The 26,129-nt window shown below is 34.9% G+C and overlaps 2 protein-coding genes across 3 annotated transcripts; both read right to left on the bottom strand.

Moving 5' to 3' along the window:
• Positions 1 to 616: 616 nt before the first annotated feature.
• Positions 617 to 20,209, bottom strand: LOC120339629 (outer dynein arm-docking complex subunit 2-like). The gene is made up of 22 exons (XM_039407798.2): positions 20,003 to 20,209; positions 19,630 to 19,745; positions 18,779 to 18,936; positions 17,678 to 17,766; positions 17,164 to 17,270; positions 16,493 to 16,599; positions 15,777 to 15,913; positions 15,182 to 15,298; positions 14,761 to 14,905; positions 13,743 to 13,911; positions 10,321 to 10,468; positions 9,210 to 9,356; positions 8,307 to 8,516; positions 7,687 to 7,932; positions 6,640 to 6,750; positions 6,035 to 6,189; positions 5,522 to 5,624; positions 4,647 to 4,786; positions 3,557 to 3,749; positions 2,880 to 2,990; positions 1,989 to 2,210; positions 617 to 868 (listed from the first exon to the last, which is right to left on the bottom strand). Exons 1-22 carry the CDS (start codon positions 20,111 to 20,113, stop codon positions 755 to 757), a joined length of 3,156 nt encoding a protein of 1,051 aa, XP_039263732.2. The 5' UTR covers positions 20,114 to 20,209; the 3' UTR covers positions 617 to 754.
• On the bottom strand, positions 20,146 to 25,914 carry LOC120339641 (kinesin-like protein KIF3A). 2 transcript variants are annotated; one of them, XM_078111655.1, is made up of 2 exons: positions 25,897 to 25,914; positions 20,146 to 23,875 (listed from the first exon to the last, which is right to left on the bottom strand). In XM_078111655.1, the coding sequence occupies exon 2, from the start codon at positions 23,836 to 23,838 to the stop codon at positions 21,778 to 21,780; it is 2,061 nt and encodes a 686-aa protein (XP_077967781.1). In that variant the 5' UTR covers positions 23,839 to 23,875; positions 25,897 to 25,914; the 3' UTR covers positions 20,146 to 21,777. The 2 variants fall into 2 exon arrangements, with proteins under 2 accessions (XP_077967781.1, XP_039263743.2); XM_039407809.2 differs by lacking the exon at positions 25,897 to 25,914 and adding an exon at positions 24,727 to 24,937.
• Between the last annotated feature and the right edge of the window lie 215 nt (positions 25,915 to 26,129).

Below are 26,129 nucleotides of genomic sequence, written 5' to 3'. Positions count from 1 at the left end.
TCATCTCGTATGTACCGTTACGGTACGATTTCGTTGACTAAAATGTTGGAGATTCATGGAACCAGACTGAAATAGGACAGGATTTACATATTTATCCCGAGAGAAAGGAAAGCCGATAAGGCTTAATCATACGGCCAACCATGCCATATCGTCCTGTTATCAGTCCATGTCGGGTATGGGACAGTTATTCGTTTCAGATGCAAGAACTTGATGGTGGAGAAAACGGTACGGTAACCGACCAGCTGTGACAATTTATCACAAACTTTGACTTTCCTTAACACGAATTTGGTCGTAAAGGGCTACCTGGGAAAACAGATTGGTAATTATAGGAAACCATGTCGCGTATGGGAATATTCAGAACAGTTATTTGTTCCAGATGAACTTGATGATGAAGTACCCTAATTTGTCAGCGATTACGAGAACCATCTTACGACGGCGAGGAGTCCAGCAATCATGTCGCACATAATTTTCCCCAAGGGAATCGAACCTAAACCATGAACATGGTTGTGAAGGGCAGTATATTAGTTATTACAGTTATTATATATCGGACTCATTGGTGTAGTTAATATAATACAAATCTAAGTCCTGTCTTCACTCATTACAGAATAAACAGTCATATATTTGTCAATATATATATTTGTGAATGTTCTCAAGAAATCTACTCAGTGAAACTTATCAATCATATAAAAATATTTTTCAAAACACTCAATAATTTTCTATACAAAAAGCAATTAATAAAACAAAAACAATTATCTCAAGCAAACTTTGCTTTCTCATTAGCGAGTGCAAGCCTTCTGATATTTCCAATACATCCCGCTGCAGCTTCTTGAAGCACTTCATCTGACGAACCGACCATGTCGAGTAAAAGCTGAAAACGTACAGAATGATATATTTTTATCAGTATGTGAAACTCGATGACTGTACAAAACTATGTGGGTTAAATGTACTTAAGCACTAGGTACATATATCGATTTTTATGAAATTAAGAGTACGAAAACACATGAATTACCAAAAACGTTTAGGAAGATATGGCAAAATATTTTACGGTTCCAAAGAGTTTGGAGGGAATTCCACTCTGATAGTGTTATATTTTTCGATCACCTTTCAACCACATTAAGGCACCTTTACACTGCCCCATTGTTATTTCAGATTTCTAGGTTTTTATTTCAAGTCTGAAAGATTTTGTTTTCTCAACGGCGCTGTAAGCGAGAAACTAGTCAAATGCAAAGCAGTTCTCGTATAACCCCTAAAACAGTCTGCAGATGCACTTACAAAAGAGACAAGACGTTGCAAGTAATGAACAGATCCATTGCATTGTTATGTCATAAACGATGTCAGAGCCGATAGCTGAATAACGGTACACAAACAGCAGTGCAGACAGGCGTTCAAGATTAGGGGTTTCAAAAATTACCATCCCGAAAATTTGAATATGAGCGATTGCAGCCCTGACTATCACTGATAAAAATAAATGATAAATATGCTAGCAGTTTTTTATTTTATTCGTGCCTTGGTGGGTCACGAATAAAACAGGGCGGGTCACTTTGTGACTTGCGAGTCAGTGGTTCGCCATCCTTGACCTAGACATTTGTCCAGGTCCATACAGAGCTATTGCTGGGCCTCATGTGAAAGTTATTGCGTGGAGCCTAGTTTGGGTAACGACAATAACTGAAATTAAGATTATATAATAGAAAAAGATTTAGTCTTTAAATTTTGGTAAAAAATCAGCTCATCACCTAGAATTAGCACAGGGCTGCAGTCACATAGGTGCAGTGGTCGAAGGTCGGCCCTTCGTTTATCTGGTTATTTATTCCTACATTTTATGTTGTAATGTGACAGCGGGCCATAGTTTAAAAAATGAGTTAGAAGTCTCATATACTTTACCCGCTGGGTCAAGTACAAACATGCTTACAGTCATCATATTAAAAAAAAAAAAAATTTAAATTTTTAAGTACTCATTGGATAAATGGTTCAATAATATTATAACATACTTTTACGACACCATTTTCATGCATTGTGATACAATTATCAGGATCTCTTGAGAGTTGATAGAGAGCTTGAGCAGTAGCACGGTGAACTGATTCATCTTTGGAATGCAGATAATGCACCAGTGGTGCAACAGCCCCCTCTCTGCCAAATGAAACCCGATTATGCCCCCATGTACAACATCTTGCAATGGCTTCAGCGAGATGACGACGTAACTTGTCATTTGTCTGTGAAAATATTGAAATATAAATTTTTTAATGAAAAAATACAATTCAAATGCAACAACACTTTTTTATATGAACTGCAGTGCACTCGCTCAACAATATATGGCATAAATTTCTGAGTGAAGTAGCAGGCAACCACTAAAGTGCCAAGAGCTGCTGAGACTATAAATTATTATAGTGTAGAATACCAATTGACACGAGACTTGATACAGATCGTGTCAATAAGTTCAAGAAAACAGCTATGAGGTAGTGAATCCCACATAAATGAAATTCTTGGAAAAAAACTTCGGGCATGAATTTTTTTTTCGCCTAGTAGGTACACTGGTAGTGAACAGGTGAGAGTTCACAGCCAAACAAGTTTGACGACTGAAAACTTTGTTTGGAGAAACATGTTCCGAAAGTTCAAACGAACACAGTTCATTATAATATCTGTGAAATGAGCACAGCAACATTTTGTCGATAGGAAAGCCGATCATATTGGATATTTTTTTTTTGAGTTTGGTTTAAGAGGTCTTCATTGAAGTCCCGAATGTAATGAGAGTGAAATACCTCCAATAATATGTGAGCAATGAATGAGTGAACATTCCTTGATATGATTCAAACTTACAGACCCTCAGTTCGTAAAACTACTGTGCAAAAAACATTGAAAATAAGTCTGAATAACAAACTTACAGTTGTTGCAAGTTTAGCAAGCATAGGAACAACACCATGATCTGTAATAACTGCCAAGTTTTCCTCATCCTTTGCAATATTAGCAATTGCTGCACAAACACTTGCCAATACCTGTCAGAACATGAACAGTTAATCTAGATTGTTATAAAGATCAGATAATGTGCTGTGTTTTATTATTTGAGGGCATAGTGGCCTGGTAGTAAGGTATTTTAGAACACACTTCATCCAAATTACTGAAATAATGAAACATGCAGAGCAGAGCTCTGCAGCTGCAGAGTTTAATAAGATTAGCATGTTTTTATTAAATTTGAAGCCAGAGTTGTATCTCAGGGTACAGATTTTTTATGGTGATAATCGAAGTCAAGATTATCTGCAGAAACTGGGAGCTTCCGTTCAAGTCTATTGAAAAAGGTTTGCATGCGCCAAATGAGTTTGAGGCCAGAGTTGGATATGTTCAAGTACGAGAAAATATTTTAACCACGAAGTCGATTTTCCAGACCTCACAACCCTGATATAGAAGCAAACGACCAGTAGTATTAAAAACAACAACCTGTTTTTCAATGAATCCATAAATCCATTTCAAGGCCAATGTTTCATTACTATTTTGATAAAAAGCTACCAATCTGACGTCTATATTGCTAATCACACAACTACTCAATATATCTTGATCATCTTACTTCCAAGTCATTAGATTTTAAGAGAGATACGATAAGTTCCAATCCACCCACAAAAGACCGAACCATTTCACCAGCGTCTTTTGCATTCTCGATGCAAGGACAAACAGCCCATGCAGCTGATGCTTGTACTTGTGGATTTTGATTTTTCAGAAGAGACCAGAGTAGGCGAACTCCATCAAGTTTGTCGATAATTCTGAAAAAGAAGAAGATTGAAGAAGCATACAATAAACTTTTTCTGTGAATTTATCAAAAATCGGATGACATTTTTATAGGACGTATTTATATGCCTTTCTCCCCTAAACAGGCTCTGCACAAACAGCCACTGATATGCAATGAGCTACTTAAGAGACCAAGAGCCACATTTTGTACCTTGATAACGCGAATGGCCACATTATAAACAAAGCCACACATGAACATCAGATACCTTTATTCAGCTGTACCAGAATGCTAGTTTATTGTAAATAACAATAACCAACATGATTCTGACAGAAAAGCGCATTTCAGCTGGTCTTCCTTATATAACAAAGTTCGATCATCTTTAACTCAGTTGCAGCCTCATCTGAGACTAGAGGGACAAACTATCCGTCGTAGAATTAAATGAGTCGTCAAGTCAACGACATAATGTGTGACGTTTTATCATTTACTTCGCGTCTTCACCCAAATGGTAAATTGTGCGTTGCTCGCCGAACTGAATTATGACAGCAGTTGTAGTGCAATAAACGTGTCTCACAACAAAGAATTTGATTGTGACGTAACCATGGACGATCGCATGGTAAAGTGAATGAAGGAGTATCTTCGGCGTAGAAGAAGAATGCACAATGAATGATAATATGTTTAATCAAAATTGATGAATCGTGTTTTGCAACTTACTTTTTCCTTAGAACAACCAAGGCGGAAAGAGCTGCATGGAACCGGTTTAAGAGCCACATGCGGCTTGCGAGCCGAGGGTTGGCCACTCCTGCGCTAGGACATCACGATCACAAAATTCTGTCTTATACCAGGATAGGGAAGCTCGAGAGATATATCAACAAAGTGATTTATTCCTGATACCTTTTGATATTACACTTAAGCCTTTTTTTAAAAAACTCACGTCATATTATCTTGCTCCGTTGCACAAGCACCGACAGCTTTTGTTACGTTAACCAACAAAGCTTGGTTAGTTCCGGTTAAAAGTTGTACCAGATGAGGAATACCTCCACATTTGCGAATAACCAGACGATTAGCAGGTTCCTGAAAAATCAAGTGTTTTTAAGTAGAATTGACCAACAGCAACATGTGATGAATCATCACAAAAAGGGGATATTGTTAGTTAAGATGAACTGCTTATGAATCACAATGCCCCAGAGCTTTTTGCCCTGGAACTAAGCTTCAGCTCTACAACCGTTGATGTTTTTTGGTATGGTCGTCACAATGAAAGATAAAAATTAATATTAGACATTGAATTTTAAAAAAATATATAAGCTGGAAATGATAGATTTCCATCATTTCTTTGGGGTATTAGAAAATTATAAATGTGAAAAAATAGTTAAGAGCTGGAGCCACAAAATTACTGGAAGCTTCGCCTCCAGATCCATATAATATAATAAGCGTAGCTACAGCTCCAAAAAAATGTTACAGTACTCTGCTGGATGATCAACGGTAGGTGAGTTGATCAAAGCATTAAAATCAAAGTCACCATTACAGCACTGACGATTTTGTGGTGGAATGATTACTAGTCTCCTCGCCGCCGCAATTTGGTTGACGTAGCTATTGGTTGACTATGACTTACTTTACCAACCCCGCTTAGGGCGCCCACATATTATTGCAACAAATTGAAATGAGTAAGAGATTTCAATCACAATTAGACAAGTGGTCATTGTTAGCTATATGATTGAATGGTCATGTGACACCGCACTCCCAATACTAGCAAATTATAATTATAGTTTTGGTGCAAATTAGATAAGTTAGGACCGTAATTGATCATACCTGTGCACATTCTCCCAGAGCACCAACAACATTCACAAGAACTTCTTCTGGTTGATCAGTTAAAAGTTGAACAAGACGTTCAATAGCCTTCAGTTCCTGAAATCTAAAAAACAAAAAAATTTCTTTCTATTCGTTTACTTAATAAAATACTCACTTGGCTAATTTTGTAACTTTCCAAAGAAGTATGAACAGCATTGATAAAATTTGTCAACGGTAGTGTCGAAATGTGGCAACAAGGCGGTAATTCAAATATGACATTATCAATAAGTTCCAACAGATAACACCATATTTCACCTTGTTGCCACATTTCGTCACCACTGTATCAATATGTTTGTCAAATGTCAAGTGTATTTTTTAGCAGCACATACGTCTGAGTCATTAAAAAAAGTAATTTATTTAATTAACCTTTATTTTTATAAATTTATTGTGAGGCTCCGTGAATAATAGAAAATCTTTTCACAGGCTCTATTACACCAAAAGTTTGAGAACCCCTGCCCTAGTCCACTAAAATACCTTTCAACATTCTCCCGGCTTATGGCACATTTCCAAATTGCTCCGGTTGCAGCTGCAAGCAACTCCTTGTTATCAGATTGTTCAAGAAGTTTAACTAGTGGGTCTAATCCTCCATATTGTCTCACAAGATCTCTCGTTTCTTTGTCTTCTGCACACTGCACAAAACAGATAAGATAATCGAATTTAATTTAATACTACAAAGGTCACTAAGTAAATAAATATATTTGCAACCAGGGTCGTGAAGCCGGGAAAAAATTACACCCAGTTCTGACTTGATAAAAATTTTGACTCAGACTGCGGATTTGAAAAAACTTGAGATTCTGGACTCAAATTACCTAATTGTTATAACAAAAACTTTGGCGAATAAAAGCCTTTTTCAGTTGTTTGTTCAGATTGCTTAGTGAGCTTAATGCCTTGTTAAGAATCTCGGGTTTAAATCCTATCTCCTCATCCAGAGTGTAATAAACTTGGCAGGCAAAGATGAACCGGAAAGATTCCAAAGTATAGTAGCTCTGTACCTAGCAGTGATTGCTTGTGTAGAGCCTTGTTCAGAACAAACAACATACAAATACGCTGCATGAAAAAATCTCAATCACTCAACAAACCTTGAAAATTGCAGCGGCACAATGCATTTGTAATTCAGGATTGTTGCTCTCCAAATTAGCGACAAGATTTTCAATCATTCCTTCGGTGCGAATTGCAAGTCGATAGCTCGGCTGAAACAAATATAAAATTCGTCAGATGAGATTTTGTTGAACAAATTTAAATGGTCAATTTAACTTCAAATCAAATCATATGGAAAGGATATTTTATCACATCTAAGATACGATAGAGCAGAGGTCGGGAACCCATGGCTCGCGAGCCACATATGGCTCTTTTGGTGACGGCATATGGCTTCCAGAAAAATTCAATATTCTAAGGTTAAACTTGCTATTATTATCAGATTTCTCTTTTATAGTCAAATTTGGCAGAAAATTTGCCAACACGTTAAAGAGCGAGCGCTCGGCGAATGTTTATGTTATGTGAGAGAATTGCCAGACAGGCATTGTGACAAAACTAGGGGATTCTGAAACATATTTTGTGATATCACAAAGAGATAGAGTCGCGGAGCAATAAAAGTATTCCGTCCGTTTGTATTGTTTATTAGTAATATTTAGACTGAACTAGCAAAACTAATTTTCAAGGCACTACGGAGACACCCAAATGAAAGATGGGTGATTTCAACTTGTGCTGCACGTGAGCAGTCGTTCAAGGCCCTCAACGTACCTTTCATGGCTCTCTTGTCCAAAAAGGTTCCCGACCCCTGGAATAGAGCAATGCTCAATTATATGGGCATGAAGGTCCAATGACCAACCATATTATTGGTAGCCTACCGGTATGCGGCTTACACTGAAATCTGTTAGCTGGGCATTTGAATCAAAGCTGAAAATTAGGATACACTGCCGTAGCAGTTCACATTGTTACCAGTAATGTCGAGCCAAGCAGTAAGTACCATTTTCGTTGAAATTATTATAACCAACTGATATCTAATGAAACTTTTGGAACTTCACACATGGGTTACTTTCTTTCAGTTCTGAGTTCATAAATACAACCTTACTTCGAGCAAGAATAATTTACCAGGATGAAATTTTTATCAGTATATCATTTTGTACCTCTGATGCACATTCCTGTAATGTACCGACAACGGGTATCAACATATCTTCATGTAGAGTTTTCAGTAAATGTGCCAGGAGAGGGATTCCACCAGCTTTTCGAATAGCGTGTTTGTTTTTTGTTGATTTGCTGCAACTCCATAATGCCAATGCTCCACACCTTGCCACTTCAATATCTTTTGCGGAGACGTTTTGTGTTTGGTGTCCTTGAATGGGTGCAGTCGGTTTGTAGTCAAGGAGCCCTACCTAAATATGAACATTGATAAAATCTTAATTTACAAACTACATTTTTGGGCAATTTTTAAAATTATCAGCGTAAATTATTTTGAAAAGAAAAATTGTTGTCTCATAATTATCACATTGAGGTGTGAGGAACCACAGACATGGAACAATACATAAATTAATCCTTGCAACAAAGATTTTAGCAAAAACAGTTAACATATGATTCGAAACAATTTGAATTAACGCGACGAGGAAATTTCATCAAACGAAAATTCAGAAATGAAAAAAAATTGTGAATCTTCATGCCCATTTATGTCCACGATTTGAAAAAAAGAGTAAATAAAAGAGTTTAAACTGTCAGAATTATTTCAGCTTACAATAATAACGTAATTACAAACCAGTTTATTGATTCCGCCATGTTGACGAACAGTTCTTCTTGCGCGTTTGAACTTGGCTACATTAGCGATTGTTTCTGCGGCCAAGCATTTAAGATCTTTATTTGACTCTTTCAATATCTTAACCATGGTCTGTAATCCACCCAAATCAGCAATTGCTCGACGAATTTGAACGTTACGACTGATTTCCTTCAAGATTTTCAAAGAACCAATCTGTTGTGAGAACATTTTCGCATTAGATTAGAGTTTAATATTCCTTTTACTACGATGGATGTGGACATTTATTGAATGAACCTCTACCAAGCTGGCTTACAATAGAAAAAGAAAGAGGGCAATGCTTAAATATATGGATACAGTAGTCACATTGCTACTGCTATATTAAAGACTGGAAGCACATCAAAGCTTGCTGAAAAGCTCAGTGGACAATCAATACCAAATAGAAAGCATTCCCCCTCAATTTATATTAAGAACAAAAATTTTGGTGGAATGTCGGTTAAAATTGACTGTGATTTTTTCCCAACAACAACAACAACAAGATAAAGCTCAACAACAACAATCTGTATCAAACAAGACAGCAATGCTCATAAATGAACACAAAGGCCAAATAACCAATATGAGGCTTAGAATTAGTGATTACTGTACTGTACTGTACTGTACTGATTCAACAACTGTAGTAGTAATTCTCATCAGTACCATCAGGTAAGGCTGTAGCAAAGCACCGAGTTTGCCAAAGAAAACAGAAGCTTGCCTGACAAAATGCCATGACCTTCCGTGCAATATGTTAGCCCTACAGTTCTAACACAGACACATTGTAATGAGCTAATACTAATAAAAAAAACTCATACTAAATATAAATTTTGATAAAAAACAAAAATTTTCTCATTTATTCTAAAATCATAAGCTGACCTTGCATTTGCTTTCTTCAGTGTCCAATAAATTGATGAGAACTTCCAGTCCACCAACATCTCGTATAGCCAGTTGACAAGTCTCTTGAGACAGATTGAAATCTCTCATGGCACATAAAGCTATTATTGTAGCTGTTTGATTTCCTCCCTAAACAGAATAAACAAGCATAAAGAATCAACAAGAAAACTATTAATATTTCATTACAGGACTATCCCTATACCTGACACAGACCTCTACCATCATCTTTTTATAAGTATTAATATAGACTGGTAATCGTATGACAGGCTGCAGTCCTGCATATTGCTCGAAATTATTCACGAATGGAGATCAATCCATGATCGTTATGCTGCAAGAGATATGCAGCGTGCTTCGGACATATGGAAGTACTTTAGTGAAACCCAATTTCGTTATTAAATGTCATTTGTGTGACAAATTTGATGTACAAATTCTACTTTGAGATACCATGAAGAAAAACAACATCAACTGCGCATTTGTTGGATGACATTGAATATACGCTTTTGGAATAAAGTTGTGAACAATATATTTCGACCGAAAACTGATTCTGAATACATCATTGTCAAATTTTCATAATCAGCAATCTTGGTACTCCAATTATTCTTCAAATTTATTGGGCCCTTACCAATACAGTTAGTGATATTCTTTTGAATTAAACGTAACAGGAGATGAATTTGCGATGACCAAATCATTTTTGGATGAATTGTACATTATAAAAATGATTTGTACCCAAGATGTCAGTTAATGATTAAAATGAATCGTAACCGTTAACCATCTAAAATCGGTTAACTAATCAACCGGTTGATTATTCCCAGCCCTAGTAATTCCACAAATATATCATGAATTAGAATTAATATCAGAAGGAAAAAAGAATAATCAGCCGAAAAGGAATTATTTCATTCATCATTATTCAGTTTTTTATTTGTATGAGGTATTAGGATTAGGAAATCATGAAGATGAAAACTAATTAGATGGTTAGGAGTTGGGAGAACTAAACTTTTTGATAACTTCAACTCCATATCATAGTAGAATCTGGCTTCAATAGCAAGTTCTGATTTAAACTTTTGTACCCCTATTTTATAACAGAAATTTGCACCTTCAAGTATTTAACAAGCTTTTGAATTTGCCAGTATTCTGACGGAAGATCAGTTCCAGCTTCTTGTCTTCTATCTTGTGCCTCGTCCTCTTCCTCAGATTCTTCAGAACTATCACTCATGTCTTCTTCATCGACTCCCGGCGTTCTCCTAAAACAAGAGATATATAAAAATGCTATATACAGCAAATATTTCACAAAATAGAATGACTTTTCTGTAAAAATTTGCATATTCGTAAGAAAAATTCATACATACGAGGTGTGGCTAAAAAGAAACGAGACTGACGTCACAGATTGCGCAACACGATTAACCATTGGTAATCAACACTTTTACAGTGTGGTGTAATATGTGTTCTTTGTTCAACAGCTTTTTTGACACAATATCGCAATTATTTTTGCTCTTTAGGAGCCATAGGTGAATGTGATTAATTGCTTGTTGAAAAAAAAATTGCCGTGCGAGATCTGATTGAGTTTTTTGGCGATAGGGGGTTCAATTGCAGAATGACGATTGAGCAATGAATTAACATTAAATTTTGTGTCAAACTTGGAAAAATGCATGTCAACTGGGCAACATTTAATCGTTGAGCTTTCTGCTCCTCAGTCAACAGCCTTGGCACCATTTTGGCACTCACCTTTCACATGCCAAAAGTGTCAACCAAACTGGTGCGAACCGTTTTTTTTTGTCTTTTCCAACTTCGCAATGACGCGAATTGTTGAGCGACGGTCGCTGCGAATCAACTGCCTTTCACAACTGAACTCACAACTGATACCTTTTCGATGTTGGTATCAGTTGTGGAAGTGCAAGGCCTTCCTGACTTCGAATCATCCTCCACATCCTCCCTGCATCCCACAAATCGCTTGTGCCATTCAAAAACTCTTGTTCTGGACATGGAAGAATCTCCATAAACATCACACAATTTCTTCAAAGTCGCAGTCGCCGTTTTTCCAAGTTTGACACAAAATTTAATGTTAATTCATTGCTCAATCGTCATTCTGCAATTGAACCCCCTATCGCCAAAAAACTCAATCAGATCTCGCACGGCAATTTTTTTTTCAACAAGCAATTAATCACATTCACCTATGGCTCCTAAAGAGCAAAAATAATTGCGATATTGTGTCAAAAAAGCTGTTGAACAAAGAACACATATTACACCACACTGTAAAAGTGTTGATTACCAATGGTTAATCGTGTTGCGCAATCTGTGACGTCAGTCTCGTTTCTTTTTAGCCACACCTCGTATGAGATATAACATTGAATAGAAAATCAAGAATCATGACCACAGTAATCAAATCTGCATTTTGCTATGAAACTGCTAAATGGTATCCTTGGGCAAGGCATGTTTACCCTCAAGCTAAACTGTTAAAAAAAGTTCAAAATCATGAGCCCTTATGGTACTATATTGCAAAAACATTTCATCCTCATCTTCTCTGAATATTAATTCATTTTCAATGATTATACATACGCCTATAAAGCCTTTTATAGTTTTCTAACTGGCTGATTTAACGGAAAGTATAACTAGGAGTTATGCACGGTATCTTAACAATTTTCAAAGTTTAATCCAACTCTCTACATCTGTACATGTGGTTGCATACCTGACCATAATGACGTAATGCTATAATCTTAGGAGCTAGAGTTGTATAACCATCTCTCCAAGCACCCAACTCACCTTAATCCTACAGCTTAGATCAAACTAGGCTATCAAAACAATTCAACTTACTCTTTTCCTGCTTGGTATTGCATCAAGTAAGCAATACTTCTTCTAACATCTTTATCTGTTATATTATTCTCTCTGTCTGATGGTTTCACCATTTTTCTGGGCTATCTTTTCATGAACCTCAACTTTTCCCTTGCTTACTGAACAGTTTTAATTGTTAAACTCATCTACTATGTTGCAACAATGGACTTGGTGTATTATGATGTCATAAATATAATTTTCAAGAAATATCACTGTTGCCAGTTTTAAATATGATGAAATCTCACAAACAACAGAGAGCAATGACTGAATCTGTTCGAGTTTTTAAGAAGCAAAGCCATGAAAATTGGTTAAATCTCACAGATATTTGTATGGATAATAAACTATGGTAGGTAAATTACTTCCATTTAGTTAAAACAGTTTCCAATTAGCAATTTCCAATATATGTCACTTTATCTCAAACCTTGATTTCCCTGAATTTCCGTAATAATTATCATTTAGCAATAAGTTAATGGTGATGAAATGATTGAAATTTGTGCAGTCGATCAGACATTTTTTTGCCCGGACAGATTTTCAAGCAATGTCATGAACATTGTCCCATTTTCATTGTTTTACATGATATTTGTCAGTTTTAGTTGTGTTTCCAAAATTTAGGTATCAATCAAATAACCTAATGGACATTTAGTCTTTCCAGAGGTTTTAGTTTAATTGCAGATTAGTAGTTATCAAAAATTAGTCCCGAAAAACCTGCAAAAACTGGAATAAAATTAGGCATCAGTACTTTTGAATATTGAATCAAAATGGTGATTGTGAACTCCAACTCGCTCTAAGCATTAAAAATTCTGCAATGGTGAAATAAATTATAGGAATAGAATAGAAGAGAATTTCTGTGAAATCTAAAGTTGATGAAACATCCCATTGCATTTTCTGGTATATTATTATGCTGCACATATGTTACTTCATAAAAATCTAACATATTTTATTAATACCAAAAACAATTGTCTAGTTTGATCCCTCAAATTCACCAACTTTAAAGACACGTAACCTGCTTCTATCTAACGCCACAAAGAAATTCTGAATTTAGTTTCTTATCAATTTAAAGATATGCACTTGGCTGATATATCAAAAATTTTGAAATCTCATTGCATTCCTCCAATAAAAGAAAAATCTTCAAAGAACGCTAACAAGTATAACAAATCACTGGCGATCACCTGAATAATATATTGGTATGGAAATGAATGAAACAATACAAAGCAATGCTCACATATTTAGACAAAGTTTGTACATCGGTACTGGTACAGCTTTAGGCCTGAGAGCACCAAGTTTGCGGAAAATATCTGCATTCAAGAATTACAGAATAAAATATGTTCCCCTTTAATTAAAATAAAACAGAGAAATTTTTGGTAAAACATCAGGTTCCATAGTCAGAGAAAATTTGAAATAAATTGGTTCTATGCAGTGAAAAGCGATTTCCTTCAACAACAACAATCACCATAATAACAAAAATAACTTAGCAAAATGATCTATTGGTTCACTAATCCAATAATCAGTTGATTCAATGACAGAATAAAACTGTAAACTGAACTTAGAACAGCAAGCATAATCCTCTCATACACAAAAAACTGCCACAGAAATTGAGCCTGCGAATGTATATAGCATAATCAGTGGTGCGATGGACATCATATTTTTAACACTCCTCGGTTAACGAATTGTACCATTCAGAATTACTACCTGTTATAAAGAGAAGCTCTCCTGGATGCACTAGGAGAAGATTTCTTCTTTACTTTTCCATCTTTTCCTTTTTCTTTTCCAATTTTTTCCTCAGTTTTTCTTGTTTCGCCAAGATTTCTCCATTTCAAAGAGGGTTGAAGTTGTTTCTTTTTGTCCTTCCCTGCTTTGCCTATAGTTCGAATAATAAGGGTGCCATGCTCAAATATATGGATACAAAGCTCAAATGACTAACATGGACACAATAGCCAAATGTTAGAAAAACTTTACTGAATATCACATAAAGGTCTGCCCATGAATTATGAAAACCAGCGAAATTTGGAGTGAACTCTCGAACCCAGTGGAAATAAATTTTGACAGAAAATAAAATTAAAAGCGTTCTATGGTCTTCCAGTGGCCGCTTATATCTTTAAAATCGTTTACCGTAGTTTATTTTTTCTAGGGAAAGGTGATTTTTCCACAACAACCACTGTAATAATATAAAGAACAACAATTTTGTTTCGTATTCTAGTTAAACGCATTATAATTCAAATTCTAAATAACAATATTTCAAATGATTTTAAAATCCAACATTTTGAAACAACCTTTTCAATATCCAATGTTTGACTTTTTTCTATCTGTATATTAATTACTGTTGGACTTAACCACAAGAGCCACTGCTCGATATCCAGTATAAGTTTTTCATGGGTCCTCTCACCTGAAGAGCCAATATTACATTATTTTCGGTAGTTTGCTTATATAAAGTGTATTTTAAGTATAGTGAAAAAAATAGGTAGTCTCGTAGTGTGCGTACCAGGTTAGGGTTAAGCCATAATTTTATTCCCATTTTCCTTCTTCTAGTTCTATTACGAGTTCGGGGACTGTCTGTGTTAGCCAAGTGAATAAGTTTCAGTCGCATTCCACAACTTGATGTAAAGTAAGTGAACAAAATTAGTTACCTCCATTTTGGTACACACGCTTCAAAAGTACCAAAAAATATACTACAGATTACTGATATTAAATATCATCAAAGTTTGACAACCTTTTTTCCCAGTAGCTTTCTGCATACTCTGTACTTTATTATCATCCGCAGATACGTCAGTTTTTTCCTTTTCTTTGACGTTCTCTCTCAAATCAGCGGCTTCTCTCTCAAGCTCAATGATAGAATCTTCCCGCTTCGAGAAATTCTGCACAAGAAGTTTCAACATTTAATATAAAAGATTATACACTTAGGCTAGTGAGACTTTTAATGGACTACCCAATTCAAAATGGTATGACGTAATATGTGGTGCAATATTCTTAGAGATAGCAGAATTTTGGGTAAAATATCAGGCTTTATAGAACTTCATTTGAAAAAAAAAGTAACATCCTTCTACTGGCAGAAAACGATTAGTTTCGATGTGAAGCAGTGAATGAACCAAGTTCCATATGGAAACTTTGAGACCAATAAACATAGAACCTACCTTCTTTTCAATGTTCTGAGCAAACTTTGGTGATTTAGCTGTTATTAATGCTACAAGATCTTTGTAAATGTCAGATTTCTTCTCGAAATTAACTTCTTTGGTATCTTGTTCCACACCCTGTATTTTGAAAATTAAAAGTGATTAATTGATAGATAATTCAATAGTTATGGTAAGCTTTCAATGCTTACCATGCAAAACACATTCACTATCTTTCATATTTTCCCAGAGAAGAGGTAAGATGATAATCATATGGCAAACTTCCTAATCTGATTTCCATTCAATGTCGGGCATGGGTATTGTTAACCACTTATTATTCTCAGATACATGAAATTCACTGTGTAGAAAGACCAATCCTAATCCAACCTAATCTTACGTAAACCACCATCTAGCTGTAATAAAACACCATAGTATCAGAAAACTTGGCCACGGCCCAATGAGCAAAGGTATGATAGGGCAACTGCACTCGAGTATCAAATTTTATTCTTAATTTTGAAATGTTATTAGCATTCAATTACTAAAATCTATCTATCGAGCCTACAGTTGTGCACGGAGAAAGCAGTAAATTATGCCTCAATCTGTATATTGAAATATTTACCCCATTGATGAAGCAGCCATAGGTACTTGCTGTCACACAAAAGCTGTCACCATCATGAGGTTTCACTATGATGTAGCAGATGTCACCATGTACTTGACGCCACGGTACAGCACGACATCCATTGTTAAAGACATAATCTTAAATAGGAAAATTGATGAGTTTTTTCCCACCGTGGTTTGCATTGTTTGAAGTAAGGCAAAAATGGAAACAAATGGCCTTGACTGTTTTTAGGGAAAGTTTTGCCTTGGTACAGCCAGAGGGAGTCATGCAATAGTAATAAAATATGTTTGATATGAAATTTCTATGAAAAGAATGACACATGCTCGTTTACACATTTCCAGACAGATTTTTGGTATAAGCTTCGACCATGACCCAGTGAGCGAAAGCCTCTAGTCATTGACTGTACGAGTGTCAACATTCATCAAAGCCTCAAAATGAATCGTGTCACCTAAGTGAAACAACTTAGAGCTCAGGGCAGACTCGACTCTCGGATGAACTGAGACTTAGGGAACTTTTACCTAACGTTGCATATCCCCCCAGAGTTATTTAATATGGAATTACCAAAATTTGATAGCTTATTCTGACCAAGCGTGATTGAATGCTCAGATTTTATTTATTAATAGCGTTGTTTCAAGCAAAACGTGAAGATTCTTACTAACAGTCATGTACTGGTATTTAGTTATGTAGGAAAAAAAAACAATAACAAAAGAAATTACTGGAAGTGAATTGGATATCAAGTAGTGGTGTGGATGTATCTTCTCCACAAAATGTTTGTAACAATGCGACATCTTCATTCACAGTGGTTGGTGCAAGACGAACTTCTCTGAAAAATTAAAAATACTTTTCCACTTGGACCGATTCTCATTCAGGAATGGTAGTAAACATCAGCTCATTTTAGTTGTTTTGCCAGGATTTGTCAGTTTTTAGTCATGTTTCTGAAATCCAAGTACTAATAAAATAACCTAATGGTCAATTTATATTTTGAAAAGATTTATTTACGAAATGAAATACAAAATGAAAAATTAATCCTTATTAAAACCTGAAATAGACTGGGTGTTGATTTTCTTATTTTGATTCACAATATTCAGTTTATATTTAATGTGTCAAGTTTGATTACTGCAACTTAACTAAAACTCCTCGGAAAACATAATGGATATTGAGTTATTCGATTACACCTAAATTTTGGAAACACAACTAAAAACTGACTAACAGTAGGCCATACCACAAAAACAAGGCAATCCTTACAACCCTGCTTGGAAAAATGTGTCAAAGGTGCTATAAAAGTTGAATTGTTACATCGTCAATAACTTATTGCTGATTGGTCAATGCTAAGGATATACACAGGGACCGGCCAACAATCCTTATTACCGGTATATTCCGAACTTACTTAGAGATTTGTTGCAATGAAGAGTTAAGAAGTTGCATGTCAAACTGCTGGATCAGTAAAAGAAATCTCAACTGAAGAGAAACTTCCTCTTGGCCATCAGTTTTCATCTTTCAAAAATCAAGAAAAATAAAATGATATTATTATGAAATATAATAATTGCAGCTTAAAAAGCTATTCAAAAATTGTATATAATTTTGAAAGTGCTACTACAAATAGAAATTTTTTAACAATAGCAGTTTGCAACGTTGTGGGGACTGCAATGCACTCTATTTGGTAACATAATATGTTTCCAGTCTCTCTCTATCTAGAAAAACTTTCTAACTGGAGGCCATTTTATCATATTTTACTCACAAGTCAACACACACCAAAAAGACAGTGTTTGCATACAAAATTAGGTCGGTAAATTTTACTTTTGTAATGAAAACAATAGAGTAAATGTTTAGGACCGCTGGAATAAAGTAAGACAGTTGATTTGTATAAAATGAAGATATTGATTTTGAGTGATGAAGTCTACCTTTTCTATCATTCTAATAACAGTTGTATCTTCTCCTTCGACAGTGGCATAACCAGCTCCCAGAATTTTAACAAGTGGATCTCTGTTTGCTAAAAAATAAAAATTGAAAGATTTTATGAGTGTTCGAAAGAAAAAAAAGCTATCAATTTTCTACAGCTAAAGGACTAATCGATTTCAAATTTACAGTATACTTAATTAAAGATGGTATAAGTTGCTTGAAGGCTATTATACTTTTTCTAAATATCCATTATTTTACCAACATTTTGGCTCTTTTACTTTAGTTAAATGACAACACTTTTTATTCCGTATTGTTCGACTGTCTACTATTGCCTGTTCAGTAAACTCTAGTGCTCTCAGGCTTCACTGTATCATTACCAATGCTCAAATTTCATATTCATATAATTGAGAACTGCTTTTTTGTTAAAAAACAGACAGATTGTCTCAATTACGGTTCTAGGCAAATTCGCCACTGGAAATTTTGCAGTATAAAATTTCGCAGCGTAGGGAAAATCGCCGTATGAAAAAAAGCCATATTTAAAAAATATTTGTTATTTAAGAGCATATCCTAACCCCATAAACCTAACTGTTTTAATCGGTTCCATTACATTTGAACCCACGTACATTTGAACCCATGGCAATTGCACCTGTATGCTATTGCACCTATGAATTTTTTTTTGTTCCACGAATAGTTTAACCCATACTAACCCTAACCCATGGGTTTTAGCACCCGCATATAGATTGAACCCGTGGATATACGCATGGGTTCAAATGTACATGGGTTCAAATGTACGGTCACCGTTTTAATCACAAATACTTGTTCCACAGCAAAATGCTCTTGCGACTTTTCCTATGCGGCGAAATTTCCTACGGCGAATTTTTCCGGACACGCACAATTGCTATGCAGCATGAGTTGGGACTAAATATCAACTTCTCCAAGTCAACTTGTGTCGAGTCAAATCATATCATTCTGTCAAGTCAGTATGATTTAAAGCTTGCTCCAAGAGAATTTGAATCTCCAATGACAGAGAATAAAATGAGTTCAGTTGAGTTATTCCATAACATATAAAAAAGTTAAGTCCAGTTAAAAATGTTTATCATTACCTTCTAAGCATGCTCTTGCTTCTGCCAGTTTTTGATTTTTAGCAGTTTTCATGACGTTTGCTAACATATTCATATTTCTGATTTGAATTTTTCCATTTTCATATAACATTAATGGATTTCCTTGAGTATCACTCTCTCGTGAAACAACCTTCGAACCACTGAAAAATTTTATTCAAAAATTTATTTTTGTTTTTTAAAATTAGGAATTCAATTGTATCTTTTTTTTTTTAATTTTCTATTTCAGGGAAATGTAACAAACTGATAATTGGAATAAAATTGATTTTAGCAGGGTATGCTATCATTGGAGTTGAATTTTTAAACTCAGGTTTCGAGAGTGAAAGACGAAAATATGAGTCAGAATTTCAGAATTTTCACAGAGAAACTTTTTTTACATTCAAGCGTTTTGGAGTATATTGAAGTAGGCTTGAGAGTATTTATTACCAAAATTCGATTTTCTCAGGATTTCGGCGGTGAAATCTAAATTTTTATCAGTTGGCAACTAGGAAGTGGAGACAAATGTTTTTTCTTAACAAGAAGTTAGAATCAATTTTTTTTCAATCCAAAGACTAGAGAGAAAAGTCAATTAGATGACTTTAATCATATGGCGAACCACAGCCTCTCGTCTGGTAATAATCAATCTCGACGTGACTGACTAATAGTTATGTGAACTACCCTATGACGGTTAGGTACCCAACAATCCTCTCACACATAATTATCACCCACAGGATTCGCCCCTGCAAACCCTGGCAGAGTAATCAGAATTGACAAGGCAATTTTGTTCCTAACGCTTAGCTCATGTGTCAACCGCGAATGCATTTTTTATACATTTAGGACATCATATCATAATATACCTGGCTTCAAATCCATCTGTAAATGCAGTTGGAGGAAGAACAGAATTCCATGTTAATGGGTCTTTAAAAGCTAGAGCAGCTTCTTGAGAATGCTTTGATCCAAAGTTCTCCACATACTGTGGTAATACAAACAAAAAAATTTTTTAATAAGATTCTAAATATACAGGGTGTTTATAAAGTCCTGTATTAAACCCCATAAAAAACTTTGATGTGCTTCGTGCAACTAATTTACGGCATATAAAGGATTATTGAGTGACATAAAAAGATCTAAATAAACACAGATTGAAAATCAGTGGCTGCTTCTACAGGGCCTTGTTCAGAGCGAAAGCGTCATATAAAAAAAATAACAACAATGGGCTTGAACGAAACATACCTGGATAATATCATTGAGAAGTTTTTCATTCAATGGCGAAAATTCTAGTTTTCCGGTTCCATTCTCAAACACAGATGTCCACTGCGCAGCTCTCGCAATTGCTGCTCCCATCTTTAACTTGGTATAGTTGTACTATTCTAATACTACAAAATACAGATACAATACAACAATAAACTGTTACAATTATTAGATGTAGTGGTAAGAATTGAATATAATATTTATAACATAAAGTATTGGCTGGGCCATAATGAGTTGCTAATTGAGTCGTACAACATCTTAATAATGTGAAAGATTGTATGTGTAAACCAATGTGCATTTCTGAGAATTAATATAATGGCCGATAACATGAGCCAATGTTTCCCACCGGGGAGAAATTTCGAAGTTATCAGGGAGTGAATATCACTTCATATTTGGTAGTTTCACAAATATTGTTTAGTTATTTAGTGTGTTTGAAAAATGTGTTTATAAATATATTATAAACTATAGGCCTACTAACTGCAAAATCCAGAGTGTGAAATGGCACTAGCTAAGGATCTTTTAAAAATGAGAAATTAACGAAAAATAACAGAGTTTTAGTGCATTACGAGGAGGAATAAAGAGATCCAAAATAGGCAAATGGAGAACTTTATCGAAAAAGGGAATCTTCTATTCCTTGTATAATTTTACTATATTTTATATTCAGTAGAAAAGATGAGCCGCAACATTTTTACAAATGGACAATATAAAAATATTAAGTGTGAACAGATAATTTGATTTAAAGAAAGAAAACTTGTGCAATAAAACTCAGTTCAATAAAAATAGTTTGTGCAAAAATTTCACTCACTATCAAATTTTGATCTATGAAAAGTTATTTTATTCGTGAAAAATGTATTTCAACCTATGGGATATACACAGAGGCCCAAAAATAGGTTATCGTATTTCATGCAAGATACGGTGCACTGTATTATAAGACTTTCTGACATTAAATTGCTAAGATTGGGGTTACAGTATATTCATACATAAGGAATTTTAAAGCAATATTGGTACTGGTTTTGAGTAAAAAAGCACAAAGCACTACCTGATCCATACATGAGGTGCACCTGCTAATAAGACGCACGATCAATTTTTGAGAAAAAAAGGAACCAAAGTGTTCATCATGGTTCATAAAATACGGTAATATTTCTTAAATCAATTAATTAATTACTAATCACTGTTATTCTAGTACACCCTGTATTAGGGGTATGTATGGTACCTGGATTTTCAATATGCCGAGTATAACAAAAAATTCAATAAAATAGAGTACATCGATATATCATTCAAAATCACAATATAACACTCAGCAGGAGTGACTTTTGCGAGTGAAATTTGTTATAGGATCCTCCATGGCACAGACAAACAATTTAAAGAAAGTATTATGAATAATATAAAAAGGGAAATGTAATAACTGGGTTTTTTATTTTTCATAGATTGATTTAGAAACAAGAACCAGTGTTGAGGTGATTGGAGTCATTGACTCAACTTGAGTTGAACTTGAGTTACGACTCGAAGTGAGTCGTGTCATTGAATGGAAATGACTTGTACTCAATTAACTGCCAGTGAGGGTAAACTCATTGATTACCTCAACATTGGACTTGAATGAATTGTGACTCAGGGTTTATTAAAGACTTGAAATTCGGACAAAGCAATCACATCATGCAGCATACAATTTCACATGCATTTCATAATACTGATAACATATCAGTATAAATACATAATTATCTAAAATTAGGCAGTGACAGAGCAAATAAATATGATATTTACTGTAATACAGCATCTATGTCAGCTTGCGTTGTGTGTTTTTTCTTGCGTCCAGTTTTTGGACGACCTGATTTTGTTTTTGCTGATTTTTGTCGATATGCTTCTCTTAAGCTTTGCTCACTGTACGCAAGATATACGTGAGATAGATCAAGATCAGAATCATCAGCTACATTTTTTTCTGGAATTGGAGACTGTTTTCTCATATTATTACCTGTGTATGCTATACATTTCATTTGCCATTCTCCTATATCTTCGTTCCAATGTGCTTGTTCAGTAATTAATTCAAAATATTCCGGTGGAATAAAAGCATCACATATTAAAGTTTGTAATTGAACATCTTGTGAAAGTTCTCGCACTCCATCCAACAAAGCTTCCATTTCTCTTTGATGTTCTTGCTGAATATCTTCAAGTTCGGATTTTGTTGACATTAACATTGTCCATATTTTCTTAAGCTTTCGTGTTTTGCCCTGTATTTCTTCTTGAAGAGAATTATATTTTTCTTCAATGTTTATACGCTCAGCTTCTTTTTCTTCAATTTGTTTCCGCAGTTCCTCTTGTTGATCCCTTCTTTCTTGTAATTCAAGGTTTGATTCTTCTAGGAGTTTTTCCTGCTCTTCTGCCTTTTGTAACAAATCAACGCCACCAACAATAACTTTCCTCTCAATAGCATGTAATCGTTCCATCATTTGGTCATGCTCCAACTTTGCTTTTTTGTATTCTTCCTCTCGTTTTTCAAGATCCGCTTTTACTTCATTCCTTTCTTCTTCAGCTAATTCCTTTTGTTCCTCCAAACGTTTTCTTTCTTCTTCGATCTTCTGTTGCATTGCCGCCATTTTCCCTGATGAATTTCTCCTTTTTCGTCCTTTCTTTCTCCTCACGCTCCCGTCAGGACCAATCTCCTCCTCTGATTCACTCTCACTTCCTTCCTCGCCTCCTCCATCTTGTAATTTTTTTCGTAAATCCTCGATTTCTTTTTGAAATTGCCGCAACAATGCATCCTTAGGATCTTCATTGATAATGGCTCGGTTCTTGATATTTTTTGCTCGGTTTGCGTATCGCAAAGTAGATATTGTTTCATCATAATTATAACTCGCAGGACCAATATTGGCACACATCATAGTTTTTGAATTCCCACCGAGAGAATCTTGCAATAGACGAGTTAATTTAGAGTTTCTGTACGGTATATGAGTACTTTTGCCATCAACAAGAGCAGATATTACATTCCCAAGAGTTGATAAAGACAAATTAATCTTTGTCGCTTCTTTGAGTCGTTGGCCTGTTGAGCCAGTTTTCGCTTGTCGTTCAGATCCTGCAAGATCGACAAGATGTAACTTACCGACTCGAACATGCTGTTGACCATCTGGACCTTTTTCACTACATTCTGCAATAATACTGAAAATAGCATGAGATCGTGAAGAGTGTTCATTCATATTAGTAGCACCAACGGAGCGATTTTTGTTCCCAAGTGTCATTACTCGATCCATATCATCAGCATTATTAACCACAAACATTGATAAATCTTTAACATAAACTCCAATATCAGGACGTTCTTTCACTTCGTGACGTGCATGTTGGTCTTTCCCCAACAAATCCCTCACTTCCTCATTGTAAATCTCAAGATAAGAGACACGCACCAAAAATCTACTCTCGCCCTCTGCTTTTGCAATATGACCAAATATCTGTGCAAATGAGTTCGGAATAATACCTCTCAATTCTGGCACAGACCGAACACCTTCCATTGTGAAAGTCTTTCCAGTTCCCGTCTGCCCATATGCAAAGATAGTTCCATTATAACCTTGGAGAACAGAATCCACTATCGGTCTTGCAGTAAGATTATACACATCAACTTGTTTGCTATCTGGACCAAATACTGTATCAAAAGTGAACGTCTTTGGTGGTTCAACATCAGATACTTGTTTTTTCACTGCAATTTGACCTCGAACTTCATCTACTGTAACAGCAGTATCGAATTGAGATGATTTCTCTTTTTCATTTAGAGGTCGACATCGAACAACAACTTTGACATTGTCAGCACTATCACCTGATTTCGCTGATGGCATTTTAAATATATTTTGATATACTTTCTTAAGTATGAATCTAAAATAAAAGCAATGAATATGATATTTATTTGCAAAGTTTTCGGTGATCAGTAAAACCACTCGAATATAAGCCGAGTTTAAAACTTAACTAAGGGACTGGCTTATAAGCGCAAAACTCTGATCGAGCTTGAACTAATTGAGATTTCATAAATTAATACGGCAAACTCAAACTGAAGGATATTATCATTAATGGCCGTCTGGCTAACAAATAACATCCGCGATATATACTAAATATTATTTAGGAACCTATTACTACCGGTATATTTTCGAACTAATTTGCGTTCATAATTTTATATGGTTAGAATGTTTGCTTCAGATAGAATAATACTACAGCATTAATTGTCAACAATAAAGCTATAATTTTAATCATTTTGAACAACCATTTAACTGAAAGGTTGAAATAACATATAAATATGGTGTGATAAATACTGCGCTGTACATCCATGGGTTAGGCAACAGCTGTGTTTTCCGTTTTTTTTTTTGAATTAGCAAAACGGAAGGGTCATATATCAATCACTTTATCTCGTGGTAGCCGTTTTCTTTCTGAAGTGCCAAGTGCCGATATCAGGCAGGAAGTGCTTCATTGCACCCACCGGCTACGTTTTTGTTTTTAAAAGAATTAAGACAAATAACAGCTGATCAATTGATAATTGGTCAATTGAATAATTGGCAGACACTTTGGCATAATATATCAGCCCATATATGAAGCTTACAAAAATCATGTTTGAGAAGACTTGTGAAAATAAACCAAATTTATTGCCCTAATCGCACAGGATATCTCGACAACGTTAATATAAATTAATGATTGTAAAATATTTTCAATCAAAAACTTCCTCATGTTATACGTACTTCAAGTCGGCACTGATTCAATTCCTTTCATGTCTGCAGTAATTTACCATAGTTGTTCTGCAAAGTGCTGTCTTCCATTATGATAAAACAGAAAATATAATAATCGAAAATTGTTTTAATCAAAACGTGGTCAGCGGTGCTAGAATCTGTGTGCCATATTTCATATTAATATAAACACTAAAAACAATACAAGAAGGTAGCATAAGCGATATTTGAATGATAAATTTGAACATAGATGCGTGCAGCGTGTTACGAGATTTGTAGAAACGGCTTATATGCAAATTTTCATAAAATCTCGTCGTTTTGAGGCCGTTTTTAGGGAGTCGACTTATTCGCGCGATGGGCGTATATTCCAGAATATACAGTATTAACAAATATTCTTGATTATTTATAAGACATCATGTATAGCGATTAATATAATCCCCTACTTTTGTACTTTCTGGAACTGTCGCAAACTGGAGCTGTGCGATAAACTAAAAAGAAGAGCAAACTGAAAATGTCATCATTAAATTACTCAGTAAATAAGAATTGATTCACAGAGGGAAAAAAAATCCTAGCGTATTGGTCAAGAGTTGTTAGCAAAAAACAATCGGCCAATTTTGCACCAAATACTGGGCTTTGCAGTCTACTTTACTATAATAATTAGAGACTGCTCAATTATTAAACCTCTGTTTAGCTTATAAAATTACTTTAAAAATGACTTAAGTTATATTAATTAAAAATGTATAATCAAAATTCGATGATCGCAGTCACTCACTTTACAAATAAGAACAAAATATAAATATTCAGAATACAAATGTTCGCATCATTTGAAGAAATTTTTTGTATTTGTATTCGAAAGAATTAACTGTATAAAAGTATTACTGTATAATTTATGAAGTTACAACTAATGAGATCAAGACAGAAATATCATTAGTTGTTTTCACACAATTTATGAATTTCGGAGTTGGAATGCTTATAACTATTTCTAATAAATTACGTCATTCATTCCAGTATAATAAAAATTTTCTAATATTCAACTACCAGACTACCGGTACGATAACTTTCATTCTTCAGAACTTAGTTTAGCAAATAAAAGATTTAGACTATTTCAAGATTTCTACATTCATTACCGGTACTCTGTTACAGAAATAAAAATTAATGAACTAATCAACAAGATTTTAACCCGACCTTGCATAAGTCCAAATCCAACGGTTCGATTATAGATATAAAAGACAGTCCAGAATAGAATTCACATCAACCTGCCACTGTACTAAAGGGTTCGACGAGAAGCCAACAATCCTTCAATTTCTAATGGTCGCTACGGGATACGAATTATTTATTAGCAATGTTGACTTAGGGGGCGCTGTTGATATGGTAATCAATCTAACTTTTTTTCAGTTTTAACGTGGACTATCTATGCA

Source organism: Styela clava, chromosome 1 (assembly GCF_964204865.1).
Source record: "Styela clava chromosome 1, kaStyClav1.hap1.2, whole genome shotgun sequence".
Taxonomy (NCBI): Eukaryota; Metazoa; Chordata; class Ascidiacea; order Stolidobranchia; family Styelidae; genus Styela; species Styela clava.
This window is presented reverse-complemented; position numbering and strand designations above follow the sequence as displayed.

Coding starts and splice junctions, on each gene's coding strand:
- LOC120339641 (XM_078111655.1), bottom strand. CDS start 23,838: ATGCCATCAGCGAAATCAGGTGATAGTGCTGACAATGTCAAAGTTGTT.
- LOC120339629 (XM_039407798.2), bottom strand. CDS start 20,113: ATGGGAGCAGCAATTGCGAGAGCTGCGCAGTGGACATCTGTGTTTGAG. Junction 17,767..18,778: donor AGCAAGAGCATGCTTAGAAG/GTAATGATAAAC, acceptor TTTATTTTTTAG/CAAACAGAGATCCACTTGTT. Junction 4,787..5,521: donor CTCTGGGAGAATGTGCACAG/GTATGATCAATT, acceptor TTGATTTTTCAG/GAACCTGCTAATCGTCTGGT.